This window comes from Lithobates pipiens, unplaced genomic scaffold (genome assembly GCF_037356315.1).
Source record: "Lithobates pipiens isolate NorthernLeopardFrog02 unplaced genomic scaffold, aLitPip1_a1.2 Scaffold_23, whole genome shotgun sequence".
NCBI lineage: Eukaryota > Metazoa > Chordata > Amphibia > Anura > Ranidae > Lithobates > Lithobates pipiens.
The window spans coordinates 133,758,376-133,783,778 of NW_027507785.1; the positions used below are offsets into that span (position 1 = coordinate 133,758,376).

Sequence of the window (25,403 nt, forward strand, 5' to 3'; positions counted from 1 at the left end):
TGTTCTTTTTTTTTCCCATATACCACAAAACAATTTTTTCTCACCATTTTGAGCTTTGGAGAAAAGGAGAGAGTCAGTTCTGGACACATTTGCGATACAAGTGCCAGCTTCCTTGGAGTCCCAAGATGGAGAGGCGAGGACTCTTCCATCAGGATCCTTCTAAAGTCGTCATCTGCACACAGCTTCAGACTGTGATCCCCTTTTATGACCCACTGTCGGAAGACACGTGTGTCCAAATTCACTGGTAAGAGTACCCATCTTATCTGTAGAACGGTGTAGATGTGTCTTCAGACAACTGGTCTTAAGCTTTTCGCATTCCAATCAGATTGAATCTGTGTTCTGATAATATCTCGCTGGATTTATTCACTGTTGTGGACTTTCACAGTTGCAGGACTCATTGGATTGAGTTCCATCACTTTTTGCTTAATTTTCTGTTTGGTTCTTGCACTAACTGGTTTCTGTGAACCATATTGTTTGAGTTTAATCATATTGTATGTTTAATCCTACTCACATGTATGTGTCACTTAATACTTAGCGCTACACTAATTAATCACTCATATGTTGGGGTTTGTATGCTTGAGTGTTGGCTGCTCACTTGTTAAAATTTATCTTCATTAGCGCAGTGTTTTCCCTAACGATTTTCTATTACACAACATGGGAAGGAGTAAATATTACAGTATTGTGAGGCAATGTTATCTTGCATTAAAGAGACAATAGTATATTTTTATTTTTATTTTAAGGTTCACAAACAATTTTCTGCATCTGTAGCCCAGATTTACAAGGTTGTGACATCTGCTTTCATTCACAAGATTATACGTTTTACCAGGAGAATCAGATCTCTGATGCCACAAGCTGTTGGCTGAGTCTGTCAAGCTTTTTTAACCAAGTCATGTGGGTCTGTTGGTATTATAAGGACTTTTTGTCTCAATGATTAAAGAACCTATGTCTAAGGACAAATCTGCTTTTACTGGCAAATTAAAAATCTTATAACTGGAGTCCAGTTTGGGACACAGACTTTAATCGTTACAACTGGGTTTTATGCAGCTACCTTCATGTGACTGGACACTGCCAAACAAGAATACTGCATTGACAACCCTACTATATAAACCCCTTACAATATTAAATTTGTCCTCATGACACATCACAGGAAGCACCCTCATGGCTAACGGAGGACAGAATTAGAAATACACTTGGGAATTTTAACATTAATCACCGGGACCAGATGGCTTGCACCCAAGGGTACTTGGAGAACGCAGTCAAGTAATTGCCATACCTTTTGTTTGTAATTTTTACTGACTGGAATGGTATCAGCTGATTGGAGAAAAGCCAATGTAGCACCAATATTTAAAAAAAAAAAGGGCCAAAATACATCCCTGGAAATTAGACCAGTTAGGCTAACATCAATAGTATGCAAGCTCTTGGAGGGGATTATAAGGGACGATGTACAAAATTTTAGTAATGAAAACCGTATCATTAGCATTAATCAGCATGGAATTTGTGAAGAATCCTTCTTGCCAAACCAAGCTAACATTCTATGAGGTCCGTAGACGTGGTGTATCTGAGTTTTGCAAAAGCATTTGACACCGTTCCCTATCAACATTTACTGTACAAAGTAAGGTCCATTGGCATGGACCATAGGTTGAGTACATGGATTGAAAACTGGCTACAAGGGTGAGTTCAGAGGGTGGTGATAAATGGGGAATACTCTGAATCATCAGGGGGTGGGAAGTGTGGTCCCCCAGGTTTCTGTGCTGGGACCAATCCTGTTTAATTCGTTCATAAACGACCTAAAGAATGGGTTAAACAGCTCAATCTCTGTATTTGCGGATGACACGAAGCTAAGTAGGGCAATAACGTCTCCGCAGGATGTGTAAACCTTTCAAGAAGATGTGAACAAACGAATGGGGTGGGCAACTACATGACAATTGAGGTTTAATGTAGAGTAATGCATTTAGATGGCAAAAATATGAATGCAATCTATACACTGGGGGGGGGGGGGAGAACCTCTGGGGGAATCTAGGATGGAAAAGGACCTAGGAGTCCTAGTAGATAGGCTCAGCAATGGCATGCAATGCCAAGCTGCGGCTTACAAAGCAAACAGAATACTGGCATGCATTAAAGAGGATTAACTCCAGGGATAAAGCGATAATTCTCCTACTCTACAAGACTTTGGTCTGGCCTCACCTGGAGTATACTGTCCGATTCTGAGCACCAGTCCTCGGGAAGGATGTACATCGGGCGAGTACAAAGAAGGGAAACAAAGCCAATAAAGGGTCTGGAGGATATTGGTTATGAAGAAAGGTTGCGAGCACTGAACTTATTCGCTCTCTACAACAGGTGCTTGAGAGGTGATATAATTTCAATTTACAAATGCCGTACTGGTAACCCCACAATAGGGATAAAACTTTTTCGCGGAAGAGAGTTTAATAGGACAGACGGCCACTCACTAAAATTAGAAGAAAAGAGATTTAACCTTAAACTACGTAGAGAATTCTGTACTCTAAGGACTGCAAGGATGTGGAATTCCCTTCCACGGGTGGTGGGGCATCGATAGTTTCAAAAAACTTTGACAAGCATCTGAATGACCGCAACATACAGGGGATATACAATGTACTGATGTATAATCTCACACACACACAGGTTGGACTTGATTCTTTTTTTCAACCTCGCCTACTATGTAACTGTGTAACATGAAATAGATTTTACTGGCAAGTAAATGCATGTTTCATAAATTCTTCCTAATGGAAAAATTTGAAATTCAAAAGGTAACCAAATTTTCTACCAAATCAAAGCCCCCATATCTGTTTCAAAAAGCAATGCACAATATGTCAGGGTAAACTACAGATGATAAAATTAATGAGATCTGGATCCAAGACATTCTTGAGTGAGGTGGGGGACTTTCTATGAATCAAGGGGGCATAGAGGGACGAAAGCTTGGGAACCCAAGTGTTTGGAAAAACATTTCCATACCATTCCACTCTTTTGCTAAGCACCACCTTTTTATTTAAAAACACTGAACAAAAGCCCTATTTATTTAACTGAATTGGTCTCAGTTCCAAAACAAAGCTTGGAGCACAACAGGTAGTAGAGCCAGTCTTCAGGTGGTCTGAAGAAGGGCCAAGCCCCGATACACATAGTCAAGACAGCCTTCCCCCTCTATTCTCCTCCGCTTACTCTCCACCTGTTGTGCGCTAAGCTTTGTTTTGGACCTGCGTTTCCTCATCCTATGACTAAACGTTCGGATATTTGAGTCCACCAGCTCTGGTCGGTGGCTGCTTCGGCTGCCTCTCAGTCCATCCTTTGTTTCCTGGCTGCCCCATCATTCCACCACTCATCGTTGGGGATCCGATCGAGGCTCTACACTGTCCATCCGGCTCTGCACATGCTTGCTTCCCTCTTCCTAGTGACATCCCCTCTCAAGTGCCTTTTCTACAGAGAATAAATTCAGTGCTCACACCCTTTCTCATGAATGCATGAAAGTTTTGCCATCGCAGCACTACCCCACAAAGCCAGTCTACCACTGACTGTTGCTTAAGGTACTGTCACAGTGAGGAGCACGCTTTGCTGCTGTTCCATCTGTGCAAGGAAATGTCTAAATAATTGTTCATCCAGTCATATGTTAAATCGGCACATGCTTTTATCTCATTAAATGTTTTAATTGACTGTCCTTTCAAGACTGTCCTGATCAGCGTTTTCAATTGTGTTTTTTCCTATATGTTTTTAGTGAGTGAACGAGGTAAGGGTCTGTCGAGTCCAGAAACTCATTGACCTTTTTTTACACACACAATAATTAAAAGCAAACAGATCACAGGTGAGGATGGTTACCTTTTAGTAGCTATTCAAACCCCTTCGTGTCAACTTATGTGCATTTTATAAGGCCAAAATCACCAGGGTATGTAAACTTTTGATCAGGGTCATTTGGGTAGTTTCTATTGTGATTATGATTTAACCACTTGCTTACTGGGCACTTAAACCCCCCTCAGTCCCAGACCAATTTTCAGCTTTCAGCGCTGATGCACTTTGAATGACAATTGCGCGGGCATACAACACTGTACCCAAATGAAATTTTTATCATTTTTTTCCCACAAATAGAGCCTTCTTTTGGTGATATTTAGTTACAGCTCTGAGTTTTATTTTTTGCTAAACAAACAAAAAAAGATGCAAAAAAAAAAAAAAAATCATGTTTTAATAGTTTGTTCTAAAATTTTGCAAACGGGTCATTTTTCTCCTTCATTGAAGTGCGCTGATTAGGCAGCACTGATGGGCTGCATTGGTGGGCACTGATGGGCTGCATTGGTGGGCACTGATGGGCTGCATTGGTGGGCACTGATGGGCTGCATTGGTGGGCACTGATGGGCTGCATTGGTGGGCACTGATGGGCTGCATTGGTGGGCACTGATGGGCTGCATTGGTGGGCACTGATGGGCTGCATTGGTGGGCACTGATGGGCTGCATTGGTGGGCACTGATGGGCTGCATTGGTGGGCACTGATGGGCTGCATTGGTGGGCACTGATGGGCTGCATTGGTGGGCACTGATGGGCTGCATTGGTGGGCACTGATGGGCTGCATTGGTGGGCACTGATGGGCTGCACTGGTGGGCACTGATGGGCTGCACTGGTGGGCACTGATAGGCATAGTTAAGGTGGCACTAATAGGCACAGATAAGGCGGCACGGATGGGTGGCACTGCTGGGCACTGATGGGCGGCACTGGGGTGCAGCACCTTTTAGGCAGATTGTGGGCACTGCTGGGTGGCACTGTGGGCACTGCTGGGTGGCACTGTGGGCACTGCTGGGTGGCACTGTGGGCACTGCTGGGTGGCACTGACGGGGGGCACTAACTTTTATTAAACTGGCACTGCAGTTGGCAGGTGGGCACTGGCAGGGGGCAGGTGAGCGCTTAGATTATTGGCCGTGATCGGGACTGATGTCCCGATCACGGCCGCCGGTGATCGGCTTTTTTTTTTCTCCTCGCGCTGACAGCGCGAGGAGGAATAATAGCCGATTACCGGCTCCGTTCTATCACATGATCAGCTGTCATTGGCTGACAGCTGATCACGTGATAAGGGGTCGGGATCGACCCCTTTCACGGATCGGTGATCAGGCGAGTCTCATGGACTCGCCGATCACAGAGCGCGCCGCGCGCGCCCCTCAGGGGGCGCGCAGGCCGCTCGTACACGGGACGACGTCAATAGACGTAGTCCCGGAAATGTAGGTCCGCGCTAATGCCGTCATTTGGCAATAGCGCGGTACCGAAGTGGTTAACCACTTCCCACCCGGCCAATGCACATATACGGCCGGGTGGGAGCCGTCTACTCCTGATAGGACGTTCAGGAACGTCCATCCGGAGGAGCGGGATCGCGCGCGCAGCAGCGCGATCCCGATGCGCCCGTGTCACCCGGACACAGCGCATCTCAGATCGGCAGGAGGGCTCTGTGATTGGCCCTCCTGATCACATGACGGCCGTGTCCAATCACGGCCGTCATGTGATGTAAACAAACAGCCGGTTGCTAGGCAATCGGCTCCTCCTCTCCTCACACAGAAGTCATCGCTGAGGAGAGGAGAGCAGATCGCTGCAGCCTGATGATGATCAGTGAGTATGAGCTGTTTTTTACAGCTTTTTACTCACTGATCACTAGTCTAGTGTACACACAAATCACCACACAGTAAACACACCACACAGTATAAACACAATGTCCCCACACAATGTCCCCACACATGTCCCCAAAACATACATGTCCCCAAATAATAAAAACACATGTCACTAATAATAAAAACATGTCCCCCACATATGTCCCACTAAAATCACATGTCCCAATGATTATCTGCACACATATGTACGTGATCACCTGCACACATATGTACATGATCATTTGCGTACATATGTCCGTGATCACACAAACCAATTATTATACACTTAACTGAATATTTTTTACCAAAAACATGTAGCAGAATACATTTTGGCTTAAATTTATGACAAAATTTTGATTTTATTGGATTTCTTTTAAAATAGAAAAAAGAAAATATTGTGTTTTTTTTTTTCCAAATTTCCGCTTTTTTTTCGCAAAAAATAAAAAACGGAGTCGTGAATAAATACCACCAAAATAAAGCTCTATTTGTGCGAACAAAATGATAAAAATTTAATTTGGGTACAGTGTAGCATGACTGCGCAATTGTCACTGAAAGCGCTAGAGCGCTGAAAGCTGAAAATTGGGCTGGGAAGGAAGGGGGCGAAAGTGCCCTGTATTGTAGTGGTTAAAGAGAGTAAACACCATAGATAATAAATTAGAGGTCGACCGATATATCGGCCCATTTTTGCAGTTTTTTAATTGGCATCGGCCGGTTGTGCTGATAAAAAGGCCATTATAACTACAGCGCGACTTGCAAATGACGTCTGTAATAGAAGTCAATGCAAGTTACCTGAGTCTTCAGTGAAGCAACTTTCCTCCTTTCTTGGCAGTCTGCCAAGAAAAGAGCAAAGAGATACAATGTTTACACTTCCGAATGAACTGAGCTCTGTGCGGAGGAGTTCTCAGTTTAACCATTTAAAGACTAAATCTTTTCTTACACTTGTTGCTTACAAGTAAAAATCCTGTATTTTCTGCCAGAAAATCACTTGGAACCCCCAAAAATTATATATATATTTTTTTAGCAGAGATCCTAGTGAATAAAATAGCGGTTGTTGCAATATGTCACACTGCATTTGCGCAGAGGTTTCAAAGGCAATTTTTTTGGAAAAAAATACACTAATGACTAATGGAAAAAAAAAAAACAGTAAAGTTAGACCATTTTTTTTTCGTCCAAAGTTTTCATAGTTTTATAGTTAGTAAGGTTGAATAAAGACACCAGTCCATCCAGTTCAACCTGAGTGAGTATCTACAATTGTCCCTATCCCTGTACATTGCACACTCACATCAGTCCCTACCCTCAAAGAGCCCACAATCCAAGGTCCCCATTCATATACTAGGGCCAATTGGACCTGCATGTCTTTTGAGTGTGGGAGGAAACCGGGGTACCCGGAGGAAACCCACGCAGGCACAGGGAGAACATGCAAACTCCAGGCAGGTAGTGTCGTGGTTGGGATATGAACCAGCGACCCTTCTTACTGCAAGATGAGAGTGCTAACCACTACACCACTATGTTGGTTACATTTTGATTACCTGTTTTTAATATATTAAATATCGTTTTTTTTTATTTTTATCTAAATTTATACATACAAGTAAACTGATTGGAGGTTTGTTTTGTTTAATAAATGTTTAAATGTAAGAAATTTTCTGCTTCACTTATTAAGGCTGCTTTCACACTGGAGCCGGCAGGCGTTGACGGGAAAAACACTGCTAGTTTTAGCAGCGCTTTACCGTAATTTTAGCGGGGCTATTCGGCTTCTAGTGGGGCACATTTAACCCAGCTAGCGGCCGAGGAAGAGATAAATGCACCCGTGAAGCGCCGCAGCCAAATCACATTGCATGTGCTTTGGCAGTGGTGCCCACTCATACCAATGGGCAGGAGTGGTGGAGGAGTGGTATACACCACTCCAAAGGTGCTGCTTGCAGGACTTTTTTTTTAAGTTCTGATAGCACATCGCCTCAGTGTGAAAGCACTCGTGCTTTCACACAGACTGCAGGGGAGCCATTTTGCAGGCACTTTACAGGCACTATTTTTAGCCCAAAAGCGCCTGAAAAAACGCCCTAGTAGGAAAGGTGTCTATTCGATTTTATGAGATGAAGGGGGGAAAAATAAAAATCGGCCTAATATATTGGCCCAAAAAAATCGGCATCATGTATTGGCCATCGGCCGCTGTGATTTCTAAATATGGGCATCGGCCAGAGAAAAACCCATATCTGTGTACATCTATAATAAATGGCTTCTGCAAAACACTAACCATGAGTAAAAAATGTTTGTTATTCATATTCTCTGAAAAATGGCCAATAAATCATTCTGCCAGGGTATGTAAACTTATGAACACAACTGTATGCACTTGTTTACTATGGTAAATATTACTAGATGCAGACATGGCTTTATTGGAACAGACCCCTGGCCATCTATGTTCAGCGGACCGGATGCCGGCGGTTGTCAGCAGATAAATATCTGCTGACATCCACCGCTCTATAGAGAACAATGGGTCATCAGATCTGGTCCATCTGAAAAACAGACAAGGTCAAAAGGGGCCTGAATAAAGGTTTTGTGAGTTTTTTGTGAGGCTGTGGTTTGTAAAAATTTCTTGCTGAAAGTGTTGGTGAAGAAACACTTTGTGATGAGCCAGAAGCAGTAGAAAGTGTTTCTGGAATGAGAACTCATGAGTAAAGAGCTACTCACAATTTCATTATGCTCCTCATCATTTCAATCCATAAAGTATTAATATCTTTAGGGCACTGTTGGAATAGAAGGGTATGTTTTGTCATCCTTTTAGCATTTGGAAATATTGTGAGAAGAAATTATTTGCAAATTGCAGCCTTACTCTCAGCAGAAATTGCACCGTGGAAAGATTTCTGAGATCCTAGATGTTTTTCTCACCATTTTATTAGGAACAGGAAAATAAACTTTTTTACTGACCAAACTGTAGGTAAACATTATGCCGTGACGGTGGAGAACAGTGATGGGCAATCATTTAAAGGTTAAAAAAAAAAAAAAACACTTGTCAGACAAATTTACCCTCTTACCTGTCAAGGCCTGAGAGGACAAACTATCATCTACTCTATCCCAACAATCACCCATCTGTTTGTGGGCTCCATCTTGTACCTCCTACAAACTAAACTGCAATGAGAAGTAGTGTCACTTGAGTTGTATTCCAGGAAAAACTGAAGACCAAATATCATCATCTTTTTCATCTTTGTTCCTTCCAACCAAAAAAAAATACATACGTACAAAAAAATACCTTTATTATTTTTTTTGTAATATTGGATGTTATCAGAAGTGATAGTTGATTGAATGTATAAACAATGTGTGATATTCTGAACAGTCTATTTAATATTTAAAATGTTAATATGTTTTGTCAATGTTTTCAGGTTACATACTGTGCTGTGCAGCTTTTTTTTCTGCATCATATCCAGCCCTGTAATTCTCACTGTCCTGACTGTTGCTTGTTTTGGTCTTAGGAATTAAACCATACGTGCCGATCCATGCAGCAAAGAATCCTGGAGCTTATACCTCAAATGACCAATGAACAGCTGATAGAAGAACTTCTTATTGTAAATGACAACCTCAACAATGTTTTTCTGCGCCATGAGAGGTATTTACATCACTGTAGTCCACAGCTGAGATGTTCCTGTGTATCTTATTGCACGTCCTTCCCAATTACCTGGTATTTCATAGCACCATGTTCTCGTCTATATATGGAAAGCTCGACCAGAAAGCTTAATTTACTTAATATTTTATGTAATGAATTCATGTATATATCCCAAAAGTTTTTTCTTTTCTTACATCAGGGGACAAAGAGCCATACTAATTACTATGTGGGTTATATTGGACCGACAGGTGCTGGACACTGGCATGCCCCTAAGGCGTGTACTCCCCTATATAACCCCTCCCATTACTGGGAGTCTTCAGTTTTTTCGCCAGTGTCTAAGGTGTTGGTCACGAGTAAAGATGGGCTGTGCTGAGCTCCACTGGTAGTAATCCTTGCTGGGGCTAGCCATGTTGACTGGATCCGTTCTGATGTCTTTTCATAGGCTAAATGAATGGTACCCGGCCTCGTGTCCGAAGAAACAAGGTTTTGCTTGTGAACGCTTCTCTTTGAGAGCTGGGCCCTGGGATCCAGTACTTTTTGGTAGTGAGGCCATAAAGTTTTTACTGGCAGGTTCCCCGGTTCCTGAAGATTTCCTAAAAGGTCTCAGAGGCCACCATGATGGTGAAGATTGGCTTTTTATCTCTGATAAAACCCTGCTGCGAGGATAAGGTAAGGGAGATTTTCTCAGGAATTTCTCCTATGTATAAAGTTGTCTTGCCTATGTGTCAACACTGGGGGCTGTATTGAGCACTCACCTTTTTGACTCTGGAAACAGCAAGGAAGCCTTCACTCTCCTCTTCTCCAGCCACAACAGGTCCTCCTGTAAGAAGGGGGGGGGTCTGGTCTCCTCCTGTGCCCCCAAATATTTGTTTTTTCCCCTTCAGGGGACAGGATGCAAAGCAGTTGCCTAGACCGAGGCTGCATCGCCCCCCCCACCATGCCTACAGGTCCACATGATGCTGCTCGCTTGGGGCACGTAATTCACGGGGGTGTGGCTAACGGTGTCAGACGCCGGCCACACATGGAGGGAAGCTGGTCTCGGCGCTGTGTCTGTGAAAGCTGCTGCTGGCTGTGGAGGGACAGAGCAGGTGGATGGCTTGGTCAGGTTAGTGAAAACAGGCCTATTCCTTTGGCACATTATACTTTACTGAAGCTAGGGTTAATGGCAGCTAATGGCACTGAACTATAGCCTAGTAATGTACGTTATTTTGCATAGTGCCTCTGCTTTATGCTTCAGGCTATGAATGGTAATGGCTTCTCTAAAAGGTCATTTGTTTTGCACTGTAAACTAAATCCATTTCCAAAAGAATGTCCTCCTCTGAGAGGGATACGGCTAGTCAGATTGAGCCGTCAGGGATAGAACACTTCAGTCTCTGTATATATCATACAAACGGGTGTTTTCTTCTACCATTTGAAAAGAATATTAATGCTATGATGTCTCTCCATAGTAGGACTAAACATAGCAGATTCCCATCTAGTCCTCAGGGCCCTTTTGTTGAGTTGCAGGAGGCTAGGGATCAGCTAGATCTTCCCAGATATTGGAAGATACTTATTTATCCTCTTTGGAGGATCCTAATATGGAAGGAGTAGCGTCACAAGTCAGGTTGCTTGTGTACTCCCTTACTCAACCCTCTTGTTGCCTGTAGCACCGGCTCTTGAGGTATCTACCTCTAATTGGGTTCATTAGAACCTCCCCCACCTGGGGATGTTTTTTCCTATTCATGCATGGCTAAAAAAAAAAAATAAAGCTTATGTATTCTGAATGGGAACATCCGGATAAACAATATTATCCTCCCAAGAAATTCTCCACACTTTATCTATGAAAGAGGATTTCTATGAAGAAGATGGAGGGGGTTCCAGCAATTGATGCTGCTATCACTTCAGTGAGCAGAGTCTCACATGATTGGTGGATAATGCACTGATGTTAAAGGATCCCTCAAATTATAGTTGGAACTTCCTTTTAAAGATTATGTCTTTTGCAGTTCAGTAGTGCAGCAGATTCTTTCTTCAATTGGTGTATCTCAGTCCATTAACCACCCTTTAACTTCTGCTCCACCATTTTGGTGGAGCACATTTTGAGTCTCGCTAACTCATTGAAAAATGTGGACTTCAAAGGGTTAAGGAAGAGTTTGTGGAGATACCTGAAATTCTGCCTGATCAGCAAGCCCGGAAATGGGCTGGTGTATCTGACGCACTGTCTCACAGTAGATGCTATGAAAGACTAAATCATTTAAGCGTTACGGCTTATGCTTGGACTAGTGCATTCTCAAAGTCCTGTGGCTGAAATATTGATCAGCCGAAGCACCATATGAAAGCTCTTAGCCAGTTTGTTGCCTTCAGGGAGTACGGCTATTTAGAGACGATTTGGATAAGTACATTCAAAAGACCTCTAATAGGGTAAAGCTCTCTTTACCAGTAAAATGAGGTTCAAACGTTTCTCCTTTTATCGTGCTGCCTCTTATGCCAGGGGCATCTGCCTCTAGGCAGTCTTGATGGCCTCTACCTCCAGGTTCAAGGGAAAGTCCCCAAGGGCAGCAGCAGGTTCTTGGGGCAGAAAGCCCACAAATCACAATGCTAAAGCCTTCTCATGAAGGGGCACCCCCACTCATTTGGGTGAGGGGAAAGGTCCTGCGATTCTCAAGATGTCGCGGGAACAATGTCAAGACAGATGGGTTTCGGCAATGTTTTCTCTAGGTTTACGACTAGAGTTCAGAGAGTTTCCGTCTCTGAGAATGTTCCTAAGGATCCAGAGAAAAAAAGTCTCCTTCTGGCCTCTGAATCAGCTGTTATCCCAGTCTGTGATATCAAAGGTTTCCTTAGTGGAACAGAGGGTTTTGGCTCAAACCTTTTAAGGTTCCAGAACCAAACAGAGGTAAGACCCATTCTAGATCTCGAAGATCTTAATCGGCACTTATACATCCGATCCTTTCAGTCGGCTGTGTCCATCCTGCAAGGAGGGGAGTTGCATATCTCCATGTGCCAAATTTTCCCGCTCACCAGAAATTTCTGAGTTTTGAAATATAAAATTATCTTTTCAGTTGGTTCCCTGCCATTCGGCTTAGCCACAGCACCACTAGTGTTCTGAAAGATTCTGGCACCTCCTTTAGCCAGATTAAGGGCTCAAGGCATAGCGGTCCTAGCCTATTAGAAGATCTACTTTTAATAGATCATTCAGTCTCAGGTCTAAAACCAAAGTCTGATCTCAGCCATAACTATCTGAAATCTCTAGGTTGGATACTCAACCTAGGAAGATTCTCCTTAAAACCATCAAGGAGATTACAGTACTTGGGGGCTGGTTATAGATACTATACAGCAGAAGGTATTCTTACCTCAGACAATCAGTTCCATTGTATAACTAATTCAACTTATCAAAACAAAGGAAAATTCCTTCATTTGGCTGTGCAGGAGATTTTTAGGGGAAATGGTGGCCTCCTTAAGGCTGTCCCTTATGTAAGTTTTACTCAAAAACTGCTTCAAGACACCATCCTGTCGATCTGGAATAAAAAAGATTCAGGCCTTGTTTGTTTCCAATACTGCTTGGCTCCCGACATAAGTCGGAGCCTAATTTGGTTGATATCCAGCAAAAGGGAAAATCTTTATCCTGGAAGGTGTTAACAGATGCCAGCCTTCTAGGCTGGGGAGCAACCCTGGAAGAAGATTCTGTCCAGGGGATATGGTGCAGGTTAGAGGACCTTGCCTATCAACTTTTTTTGGAAGTTTCGGGCAGTACGTCTGGCCCTAGAATCTTGGACGGTCAGACTACGGGACTGTCCTTTCAGGATTCAGTCTAACAAGGCCACGGCAGTGGCTTACATCAATCACCAGGGGGGCACGAGAGGTCGTGCAGCCCAAAAAGAGGTGAATAATGTTCTAGCTTGGGCAGAACACAACATTCCCTACCTATCGGCAATTTTCATTTTTCAGGCGTACTACTTGAGTCTTCAACAATTATTTCCGGGAGAATGATCTCTTCATCCCGTCATCTTCCTAGCGATATGTCAGAGATGGAGTATGCCGGACATGGACCTATTCGCGTCCAGATTCATCAACAAAGTCTACAACTTTTTGTCAAGAACAAGGTGTCTGCTTGCAAGCGGAACAGATGCATTAGTCTTCCCATGGGATCAGTTTTCACTGATCTATGCATTTCCTCCATTTCTGCTACTTCTGCGTGTTCTCCGCAGGATTAAGCAGGAACAAAAGGAGGTGATTCTGTCGGCCCCAGCGGGTCCCAGAAGATCTTGATTTACCAAGATCATAAAGATGGCATTAGGAGTCCTTTTGTACTCTGCCATTATAGCCAGACCTTCTTGCAAAAGGTTCGGTATTTCATCCTACCTTACGAACTAAACATTTAACAGGTTTGACTGTTGAATCCCACTCTATAAAAGATCGTGGATGATCTCCTACTTTGGAAGCCGGCTTCCTGGCATTAATCAGAATCACTTTAGAGTCAGGAAGGCATATGTTTCTTGGCGTGGATTCAGGACTTGGCACCCCATGAAGTATGTGCATATGGGATCTGAAATGAAGATGGCCTTGACTTCTATCAAAAGCCAGATCCCGGCCTTGTCAGTGTTTTTCCTATGTCCTCTTGCTTCCCACTCTTGATGCGTAGCTTATTCAGGGGGTAACATGGTTTATTCCCCCTATCAAGGCACCTCTAAATACTTGGGATTTAAATTTGGACTTATCGGCTTTGCTGAATCAGTAGCTTGAGTCTTCATGAGAAATTCCCTTAGTTCTTTTGACAAAGATAATCTTTCTGGTTGCCATTTCTTCTGCTAGAAGAGTATCTGAACTAGCGGCTCTGTCTTGTAAAGAGCCTTATTTCATCATGCATAAGGATGAGGTGGTTTTATGTCCTCATCCTGAATTCTTACCAAAAGTGGTAACAGGTTTTCATTTAAACCAAGATATTCTTCCTTCTTTCTCCCCAGAGCCTTAATCTAGGGAAGAGAAGGCACTATGTTCTCTTGATGTAGTAAGAGCGATCAGAGTCTATTTAAAGGCGACCGCTCAGGTTCGCAAAACATGTTTTGTTTGTACTGCCAGAGGGTCCAAAATGTGGACAGGCAGCGTCAAAATCCACTATTTTCCAAATGGATTTGTCAAGTGATTGTTCAAGCTTCAGCTTAAAGAAAATTCTTCCTTCTCATGTTGGAGCACGCTCATCCAGGGCGATTAGTGCCTCTGGGTGGTGCATCATCAGTCCTCCAAGGCTCAGATCTGTAAGGCCGCAACTTGGTCTTCGATTCATACGTTTATCAGATTTTATCAAATCGATATTAAAGAGGAAGTAAACCCTGATGGGTTTACTTCCTCTGTGTCCCTGCAAAGGTAAAGCATAATGGGCTACTATGCATCGTAGTAGCCCATTATGTGTCACTTACCTGACACAGGAGCCAGCGAAGTCACCGCTGTCCCCTGTAGCACGGCGCGTCCATCTTCTTCCGGGTATCGCTGGTCCGGCCACTCACAGCGCCAGAAGCAGCGATGACGTCACTCCCGTGCATGTGCATGGGAGCCGCCACTAACGACATATTGCCGTTAGCAGCGGTATGCTCGGTGCGCCTGCATGCTGCTGTCTTCAGCACATGCGCCGTAGACAGCGGTGCCTGTCTTTTTGTAAATATCTCCTAAACCTCATAGGTGATATTTCTCCGACCTACAGGTAAACCTTAATCTAGGCTTACCTGTAGGTCAAAGTGGTCTGTATGGGTTTACAACCACTTTAAAAGTCATGAGGATATTTCCTTTGGGCATAGTATACTGCAGGCTACAATATGAGACCCCTGGCCTCCTGTTTTTTGTTGCCTCCCTCCCCCCTTCGGTTGCCATTGCTATGGGACATCCCGTATAGGAATTACTATGGCTCTGTGTCCCCTGATGTAAGAAAAGAAAATAGAATTTTTAAAATGGCTTACCTTTAAAATCCTTTTCTTTGATGTACATCAGGGGACACAGAGGTCCCTCCCTTCTTGGTATACACTTGTATTGCTTGGCTACAAAACTGAGGACTCCCAGTAATCGGAGAGGTTATATAGGGGAGTACATGCCTTAGGGGGTGTGCCAGTGTCCATCACCTGTCGGTCCAATATAACCCACATAGTAATTAGTATGGCTCTGTGTCCCCTGATGTAAATCAAATTAAAAGGATTTTACAGGTAAGCTGTTTTAAAAATTCTATTTTTTCCTCACATTGGGCATTGATGTAGCTGAAAAATAGCAACAGACTGAGGTCACCAATATCCTTCAGTTAACATCTTGCTTTTCAGCACAAGCATGTGCAGCATAAGTTGATTGGTTTATAATGATACCTAATTGACTATAGTTTATATATCTTTTTGGGTTTCTGTATAGTATTGTTAGCAATCCTCTTTTTAAAAAAAAATATTTATTTTATTAGTGCCCTAGGTTTAGGCCCCTTTCACACTGGGGCGGGAGCGACGCCGGCGGTAAAACGGTGCTTTTTTTACCGTTGTTTTAACCCATGCTAGCGGCTGAAAAAGGGTTAAAACCTCTGCTACGGCGCTTTGCCGGCAGTATAGCCGCACTGCCCCATTGATTTCAATGGGCAGCAGCGGTGTATACAACGCTCCAGAGATGCTGCTTGCAGGAGTGTTTTGTGTTTTTTTTATTTTTTATTTTTTTTATGTCTTGCAAGCGCACTGCTCCAGTGTGAAAGCCCAAGGCGCTTTGCAGACGCTATTTTTAGCGCTGTAGCACCTGCAAAGTACCCCAGTGTGAAAGGGGCCTTAGTATCCTCCTTCCTTTTAAAAAATTTAAATGCCTTTCTGTTCTAAACAGAATGTTCCTGGTCAATCCTATTTTGTTTGTATATGCAAGCACTGTACTATTAGGTTGTGCTCTGCTATATATCATGTACAGTTGCCAATGATGGTAGTTGGAAATGATGAATTTAGTGTATATTTTACAGTGCATCTGGAAAGTATTCCCAGCGCTTCGCTTTTTCCATATTTTGTTAGGTTACAGCCTTATTCCAAAATGGATTAAATTCATTATTTTACTCAAGAGTTCATATCTGCCATCATTTAAAGTGCCTCTGATTAACCCCAACTAAATTTCAGCTGTTCTAGTAGGTCTTTCCTGACATTTACTTAGTCGCATTCTACAGGACTCTCATTGACAGGTATAAGGAGAAGGGTACAAAATAACTTACAAGGCATTAGCTGTACCATGGAACACAGTGAAGACAATTCTCATCAAGTGGATAGAATATGGCACAACAGTGACATTACCAAGAACTGTCCGTCCCTTCAAAAATGAAAAGCCAAGAGGAAAACTGGTCAGGGATGTTGCCAAGATGCCTACAGCAATTTTAAAGGAGCTGCAGGAATGTCTGGCAAGTACTGGCTGTGTGGTACATCCATCAACAATCTCCCGTATTCTTAATATGTCTGGACTATGGGGTAGAGTGGCAAGATGGAAGCCTTTTCATATGAAGAAACATATCCAAGCCCAGCTGAATTTTGAAAAACACACATCTGAAGTCCCCCATGAGCATTGGCAAAAATGTGCTTTGGTCTGATGAACCCAAGATTGAACTTTTTGACCATAATTCCAAAAATAGGATTTTTATAATGGCTTACCTGTAAAATCCTTTTTTGAGGTACATCACGGGACACGGAGACTCATTAATTACTGATGGGTTATAGGGTATCACTAGGTGATTGGACACTGGCACACTCTAGACAGGAAGTTCAATCCCCCATACAACCTTCTGGAGGTACCTCCGTTTTGTAGCAAAGCAATATAAGTGTATTAGAGGGGAGGGACCTCTGTGTCCCGTGATGTACCTCAAAAGATTTTTTTTTTACAGGTAAGCTGTTATAAAAATCCTATTTTCTTTCTCGTACATCACGGGACACAGAGACTCAGTAATTACTGATGGGATGTCCCAGAGCAGTGCTATCTGAGGGGGGGGGGGAAACCACACAACATAGGGTGTAATCATGCCTGAGGACCCTGTACCGCTGCCTGCAGCACACTTCGCCCAAAGGCGATATCCTCATGCCTTCTCACACCCACCTGATAAAATTTGGTGACTGTATGAACTGATGACCAGGTTGCGGCCTTGCAGATTTGAGCCATGGAGGCCTGGTGATGCACTGCCCACGAAGCACTAATAGCCCTAGTGGAGTGCGCCTTGATCTGAAAAGGCGAAATCTTTTGCTTCAAACCATAAGCTTGAACAATTACTTGTCAAATCCATTTAGCAATGGTTGATTTAGACTCTGCCTGTCCTCTTAAAACCCTCTGGCAATACAAACAAAACATCCGTTTTGCGAACCTGAGCAGTCGCTTCCAGATAGGCTTTGACTGCTCTCACTACATCCAAAGAATGTAGTGACTTCTCTTCCATAGAGCAGGGATTTGGAAAAAGGCAGAACAATATCTTGGCTTAGATGAAAACCTGAGACCACCTTCGTTAGAAAACTAGGATGAGGGCGTAACACCACTCTATCCTTGTGCATTATCAGATACGGCTCTTTACAAGAGAGGGCTGCTAATTCTGATACTCCTCTGGCAGAAGAAATGGCCACCAGAAAAATTAATTTCCTTGTCAACAGAACTAAGGGAATTTGATGTATCGGTTCAAAAGGCTGCTTCTGTAAGGCTGACAGAACCAAATTCAGATCCCAGAGATTCAGGGGCGCCCTAACTGGATGATTAAGGCGCGTTACCCCTTGTATAACGCTTCGGACCAAAGAATGCAAAGCAAGTGGACGTTGAAGCAGAACCGATAAGGCCAAGACTTGGCCCTTGATAATACTCAAGGCCAGTTTTATCTCTAACCCATTTTGCAAAAATTTGAGGATTCTGCTTATGACATATTTTCTGGGGTGCCAACCCCTGGATTCACACCAGGAGACATATGCTTTCCAGACTCTGTGATCATTCTGGAAGATGGCTTTCTTGCATTAAAGGTAGATATCACAGGGCCCAAAAGCCCACGATTCTTCAGAATGTGGGTTTCAATAGCCAAGCCGTTAAATTTAGCGTTTATAAGGTAGGATGGAATACTGGACCCTGGCATAGCAGGTCTTGACGGGATGGTAGGGTCCAAGGAGAGCCTACCGCCATCTTCACTATTTCTGCATACTAAGCTCTTCTGGGCCATGCTGGGCCACCAGAAGCACCAACTTCTTTTCCTGCCTGATCCTGCAAAGAATTTGTGGCAGTAGCAGAATAGGAGGGAATGCATAAATCGGAGAGAACTGATGCCACAGTGTTACCAACGCATCTGTCCCGCATGCAAGAGGATCTCTCATTCTTGACACACAGTTCGATCTTGCTGTTGAACCTGGACGCAAAGAGATCTATATCTGGAACCCTCCATCTCTGGCATATGGCCATGAAGATGGGGTGAAGAGACCATTCCCCTGGGACTAACTGCTGGCGGGTCAAGTAGTCTGCCTGCCAGTGGTCTACCCCCGGAATGAAGACTGCCGATATGCATGGCACATGTCTTTCTGCCCAGATTAAGATCTGGTTTACTTCTCCCTGAGCTGCACGACTCTTGGTGCCCCCTTGGTGATTGATATAAGCCAATGCTGTGGCATTGTTGGACTGGATCCTGACAGGGCAACCCTGCAACCAGAGTGTCCAGGCTTTTAGGGCTAGATACGCCGCACGGATCTCTAGAATGTTAATGGGTAAGGCCCTCTTGGTCTTGGACCATCTTCCTTGGACAGTCGACTGTTCCAGGTCTGCCCCACAACCCAAATTTGATCTGAGGAAACAAGGAGAAGGGAATTCTCGGAATGCTAGTTTGTAAACTAGAGTTATTGTGGAGACCACCCATTTGTCCCGCAATTCCTCCTGCCAGAGCCCTGAGAACTTTAGTAGTCTTCCCCCCCCCCCCCCCCACTTGAGTGAGCGGGGGCGCCCCTTCATAAGGAGGTCTTAGCGTTTTGTCTTGAAGACCTTCTCCCTCAGGACTTTTGTCCCTGGGGTTGACTCCTGAGTTTTAACCTTTGAGCCTGATGGAGGAGTCCGTCGTGACTGCCTGGAGGCTGTTGACTCTGGCACTGGAGAAAGCGCATGTGGGACGTTTACTCCTTTTCTTGACTGGTGAAAGGGTGCTATTCCCACTAGAGATCCTTTGTCCAAATCCTCTCCAAACAGTTTTGCACCACGAAAGAGAAATCTCGCCAGGAGTTTCTAACATGGTGATTCGGCTGACAAATTTTTTAGCAATAAGATTCTATGCATGTGTACCAACCCAAGCGTAAGGCGAGAGGTCTGAAGGATAGAATCTCTGATAGCATCAACAGCAAAACACAGCCGCTGGTAAGTTAGTTAACCCCCGGATATAAGAAAGATTTTTCTCCCTCTCCTGGGCACCAGTACAAGGGAGGGTGTCCAGGGAAGGCTAAAAGTAGCTACTTATGGCAATGGCGGAAACATAAGAAATTTGGTAAAGTATTTAAATCCAAATATTTTATTTCTATCAAAAATAAATTGCATGCAGATACGTTTTTTTGACCCAGCACAATAGCTTCACTAAGACAATCCTAGGTGCTTCAAAACCTGATCCGTTAAACTGAATCATCCCAACCAACACAAAGTTCACGGACATCACCACACACAAAAAACACAAATATGACATACAACATTAAAAGGATGAGGCGCCTCTGACCAGTCAGCAAACTTTTATACGCTACATATATAGTGTAGGTTTCTTCGGTAGATACATTGTATTCAGTTCATCAAAAAGATACATGGGCTGCTATTTCAGATCTCATTATGAAGTGCTGCTGATATCCACAGGTTAACATACTGTCAGCATGTGCTTAATATAAGTGTAACTTATGTCTCATTCGTTACTTTACCGTTCCTAAATAGCTCCGGACAGATGCTGATTAGTGAAGATCAGTTTCAGCCGGTGCACAAATTAGTTGTATATAGAAACCTTGCACGCTAATGTTATCACTTCCATGTTGTGTGGTTTTAGCCATCAAACATTCTCACCCCGGGACATTTACTGCTGATTGTGCTGTTATCCACATAGGATTTTGACAATGCTTGGCCGGTCCGTGATCTGTAGGAGGTCTGCCGCTCACAGGTTGATTAGCGCTCTGTGAGGGCCTGCTATCCTTGCTTACGTTAACACATTTTGCAACGTAGCGTTACTTTGCTTCGACTGGGCTAGCTGTTCAGGTAAAGCTTTAACCACTTTCCGACCAGCGCATGACGATGTACGTCGACAGAATGGCACGGGCAGGCATATTGGCGTACAGGTACGTCCAATATTCAATGCCGCCCTGCCATCGGGAGCGTGCCGGCGCGCTCCCGCGCTGGTCGGGAACCCCCGTGAGTCCGGTCGCGGGACCCGCGGACTCGATCGCCGCGGGCATCCCCGCGATCGTCTCACGGAGCGGCCGAATGGAGGAAATGCAGAGTATACAGCATTTCTCCATTCTGCCTAGCAACTAGTGACGCTGATCTCTGCTCCATGTGATTGGAGCAGAGATCAGTGTTCACTGAATGAAAGCCCAACCCCCCCACAGTTAGTAACACACCCCTAGGAACACTTAACCCCTACACTGCCACCCAGTTGTTAACCCCTTCACTGCCAGTGTCATTTACACAGGAATCACTGCATTTATATAGCAGTGATTACTGTATAAATGACAATGGTCCCAAAAATGTGTCAAAAATGTCCGATGGGTCCCCCACAATGTCGCAGTCACAATAAAAATCACTGATCGCCGCCATTACTAGTATAAAAAATTAATAAAAATGCTATAAAACTATCTCTATTTTGTAAACGCTATAACTTTTGCGCAAACCAATCAATTATCGCTTATTGCGATTTTTTTCTTTACCAAAAATATGTAGAAGAATACGTATCGGCCTAAACTGAGGGAAAAAAATGTTTTTTTTATATATTTTTGGGGGATATTTATTATAACAAAAAGTAAAAAATAATGCGTTTTTTTTCAAAATTGTCGCTCTATTTTTGTTTATAGCGCAAAAAATAAAAACCGCAGGGGTGATCAAATACCACCAAAAGAAAGCTCTATTTGTGGGAAATAAAGGACGTCAACTTTGTTTGGGAGCCACGTCGCACGGCCGCGCAATTGTTAGGTAAAGCGACGCAGTGCCGAATCGCAAAAAGTGGTCTGGTCTTTGACCAGCAAATTGGTCCGGTCTGAAAGTGGTTAAGCACCTGTTTAACAGGGTCTTTCCAATATTGACACTCTAATTGCTGCCACTGCAGGTTGAGCTACTGAACCTGCCAAGGAGAAAACGTTTTTAATAGGAATTCCAATTTTTTTTATCAGTTGGATCCCTAAGCATTTGAGCGTTGTCAACAGGACAAGTCAGGCTTTTGTTTAAGGAAGAAATGGCGTCATCTGCCGGTATACACCTCATCTTAGTACATTTTTCCTCCATAGGATAAAGTGTAGAAAACTTTTTAGGAGGAAAAAAATGTTTATCTGGGTGATCCCACTCAGAATAGATAAGCTTTTCCAGTAAACCATGAACAGGAATGGCATGTGCAGTTTGATGATGATTCAGTGAACCCAGGGAAGAAGTGGGTTCTTTAACTGACTCGGCTACAAGTAACTTAAATGTGGTGCGGACCAATCCAGCAAGAATTTGCACCAACATCTTCTAATTCTGAGAAGCTGAAGAGGGCCCTTCTCCACTAGATTCCTCAGAAGTTGAATCATCAGTCTCCTCCCGATCCTCTGAGGGGGATTCCTCTCCTTTGTCACCAGGACCCTCAGAGTGAGGAACTCTGGGATAGAGAGTGACCTAGTGCATTTTCTTCCACTGGGTGAAGACTCAATTAAGGCCACTAATCTTTCCTCTAAACTGTTTATGGTTGAGGAAAAAAACTCCTGTGTAATGTATACAGGGGCTGAAGTGCCAGAAGCAGCTGCAGCCCCTGATCCCAACGGCTCTCCCTGGCCAGCCTCCCCGGGTCTAGCAGGGGGGGGGGGGTGCTGTAGAAGGGGGGGGTCCCCGGAGCCTGAAGGGGACCCCTTTGAGCCCCTATTCTTTGTGGTACTTGTACCTCTTCTACCCATAGTGCAAAGCAACAAAAGGTAGAGGTACCACAAAAAGAAAATGGACTGACTGCTGAGCACTGTAGTTCAGCAACTGCTGCTGCTACCAAGACTCAGTCTGGTGCCTAAGTAAATGCTGCCTGGGAATGCCTGTGTCCTCCACACTCGCATGCGCCCGTCAGCTCTGTGTCCCTCCATAGGCTGTGTGCATCTGAAAAAGAGTGCACCTTAGCCTGTGTAGCCTAGTGCTCCCCCCCCCTCCTCCGACCACTTCCGCCCCCCCGCTCGAGCAGAGGCTCTAACCCTGCTGACAAGCATGGAGGGGAGGCTGGGGCAGAGGAGAGGGAAGGGCCGGTGGACGTGAAGCCGCTGCAATGGTGGCAGCGGAAGGCAGCGGGTGGTGCGGTATGTTACCGCTCTATGCCCAGGCCTGTCTCAGTCCCCTAATCTGTGGAGGAAGATTCCCAGAAGGAAAAAAACCCCTTACATTCATCCTTCCTGGAGCATGGTTGGAGGAGCATAGAGCGTGGACACCAAGCAGACAGTTCAGGCATGAAAGGTATGTGCTCTTGGCAGCCCCCGGTGGCGACTATAGGCATAGCATACATTTACTTAAAAGGAGAAAACCTAAGAAAATTAGAAAAATTCTTGGAGTCTCCCTTACCTTATCCAGCGCCAGGGTTTGAATAACAGACCCAATCTTCACCTCTCACGGTGGGCACCGTTAGGAAAAAAACCTTCAGAGACTGGTGCCCCCTTGAATAGGGGGATTTGCAGTTCTGGGCCCGTAAAGCACCCTGCCAGGAATATGGTTGAAAAAAACAAATACTGGATCCCAGGTTCCAGCTCTCTAAAAAGAGAAGCGTTAAAGGTAAAACCTAATTTCTTCGGACATGAGGCCCGGGTACCATCCAATTCGGACTGGAAAAGACACTTTGAATGGATCCGTCTGCATAGCTGGCCCAGTAAGGAATATTCCAGCGGAGCTCAGCACAGCACATCTTTACTTGTGACCAACACCTAAGACACTGGGGAAAAAACTGAGGTACCTTCAGTAGGGGGAGGGGTCATATGGGGGATTGAACTTCCTGTCTAGGGTGTGCCAGTGTCCAATCACCTAGTGATACCCTATAACCCATCAGTAATTACTTCGTCTCTGTGTCCCGTGATGTACGAAGAAGAAAGATATGTTTGGCGCAAAAACACTGCACATCACCAAAACACCATACACCCACAGTGAAGCATGGTGGGGGCAGCATCGTGCTTTGGGGCTGTTTTTATTAAGCTGGAACAGCGGCCTTAGTCAAGGTAGATGTTATGAACAGTTCCAAAGTCAATATTGGCACAAAACCTTCAGGCTTCTGCTAGAAAGCTGAACGTGAAGAGAAACTTCTTCTTTCAGCATGACAACGACTCAAAGCATACATCCAAATCAACAAAGGAATGGCTTCACCAGAAGAAGTTTAAATTTTTGGAATGGCCCAGCCAGAGTCCAGACCTGAATCCAATTGAAAATCTGTGGGGCGATCTGAAGAGGACTGTGCACAGAAGATGCCCTTGCAATCTGACAGATTTGGAGTGTTTTTACAAAGAGCGGGTAAATCTTGCCAAGTCAAGATGTACCATGTGGATAGACTCATACCCAAAAAGACTGCTTTAGAGTGCTCTCTTAAAAAAAAAAAAAAAAAAAACGAGCTTCAACAAAGTATTAGTTTAAGGGTGTGCACACATCCAATCTTAATATTTTATTTTTTTATTTTTACTTCCCTCTACCTAAAAGATTTCAGTTTGTTGTTCAACTGAGTTGTACAGTTTAGTTTTCTTGACAATGTTATGTAGACTTTTTATATCCACTGTAATTATACACTGTTTTTGCCATGATGATCAAAATTGAGCTTAGGTGCATCCGGTTTCCACTGATCATTCTTGAGATATTTGTAAAACTTGATTGGAGTCCACCTGTAGTAAATTCAGTTAATTGGACATGATTTGGAAAGGCACACACCTGTCTATATTAATGTCCCACAGTTAATGGTGCATATTGAAGCACAAACCAAGTCATGAAGTCCAAGGAATTGTCTATAGACCTCAGACAGGATTGTATCGAGGCACAGATCTGGGGAAGGGAACAGAAACATTTCTGCAATATTGAAGGTCCCAATGAGCACAGTGGCCTCCATCACCCATAAATGGAAGAAGTTTGGAACCACCAGGACTCTTCTTAGAGCAGGCCGCCCAACCAAACTGATCGTTGAGAAGGGCCTTAGTCAGGGAGGTGACCAAGAACTCGGTGGTCACTCTGATAGAGCTCCACCGTCTTTCTGTGGAGAGAGTAGAACCTTCCAGAACAACCATCTCTGCAGCACTGCACCAATCAGGCCTGTATGGAAGAGTGGCCATACGAAAGCCACTCCTCAGTAAAAGGCACACGACAGCTCGCGTGGAGTTTACCAAAAGTTACCTGAAGGACCCTGACCATGAGAAACAAAATTCTCTGGTCTGATGAAACAAAGATTGAACTCTTTGCCCTGAATGGCAAGCATCATGTCTGGAAGAAATCGGGCCCTGATCTTCACCTGGCCAATGCCATCGCTACTGTGAAGCATGGTGGTGGCAACATCATGCTGTGAGGCTGTACTTCAGCGTCAGGGACTGGGAGGCTAGTAAAGATTGAGGGAAAGATGACTGCAGCAATGTTCAGAGACATCCTTGATGAAAACCTTCTCCAGTGCCTTCTGGGCCTCAGACTGGGGCTAAGGTTCATCTTCCAACCAGACAAGAACCCATGCACACAGCCAAGATAATATTGACTACGAGTCAACTCTGTGAATGTGCTTGAGTAGCCCAGCCAGAGCCTAGACTCTGGAGAGCTCTGAAAAGGGCTGTGCACCGACACTCCCCATTCAATCTGATGGAGCTTGAGAGATCCTGCAAGGAATGGGAGAAACTGCCCAAAAATAAGCTTGTAACATCATACTCAGTTGAGACTGCAATTGGTGCCAAAGGTACTTCAACAGAGTATTGAGCAAAAACTGAATACTTATGTAAATTAGATTTTTTTTTTCCTTTGTTTGAAATCTTTGCAAATTTATTTAAGAAAAACTTCTTTCACTTTGTCATTATGTGGTATTG

General features: G+C 44.1%; 1 protein-coding gene across 1 annotated transcript in view; it reads left to right on the forward strand.

The window, feature by feature from the left end:
- The window catches only part of TOM1 (target of myb1 membrane trafficking protein), a 519,326-nt gene that overhangs the window by 176,473 nt on the left and 317,450 nt on the right, over window positions 1-25,403 (forward strand). The window contains exon 8 of the mRNA XM_077452403.1: window positions 9,095-9,228. Within this exon, the coding sequence (XP_077308529.1) occupies window positions 9,095-9,228 (134 nt within the window). The remainder of the gene's footprint in view (window positions 1-9,094; window positions 9,229-25,403) is intronic.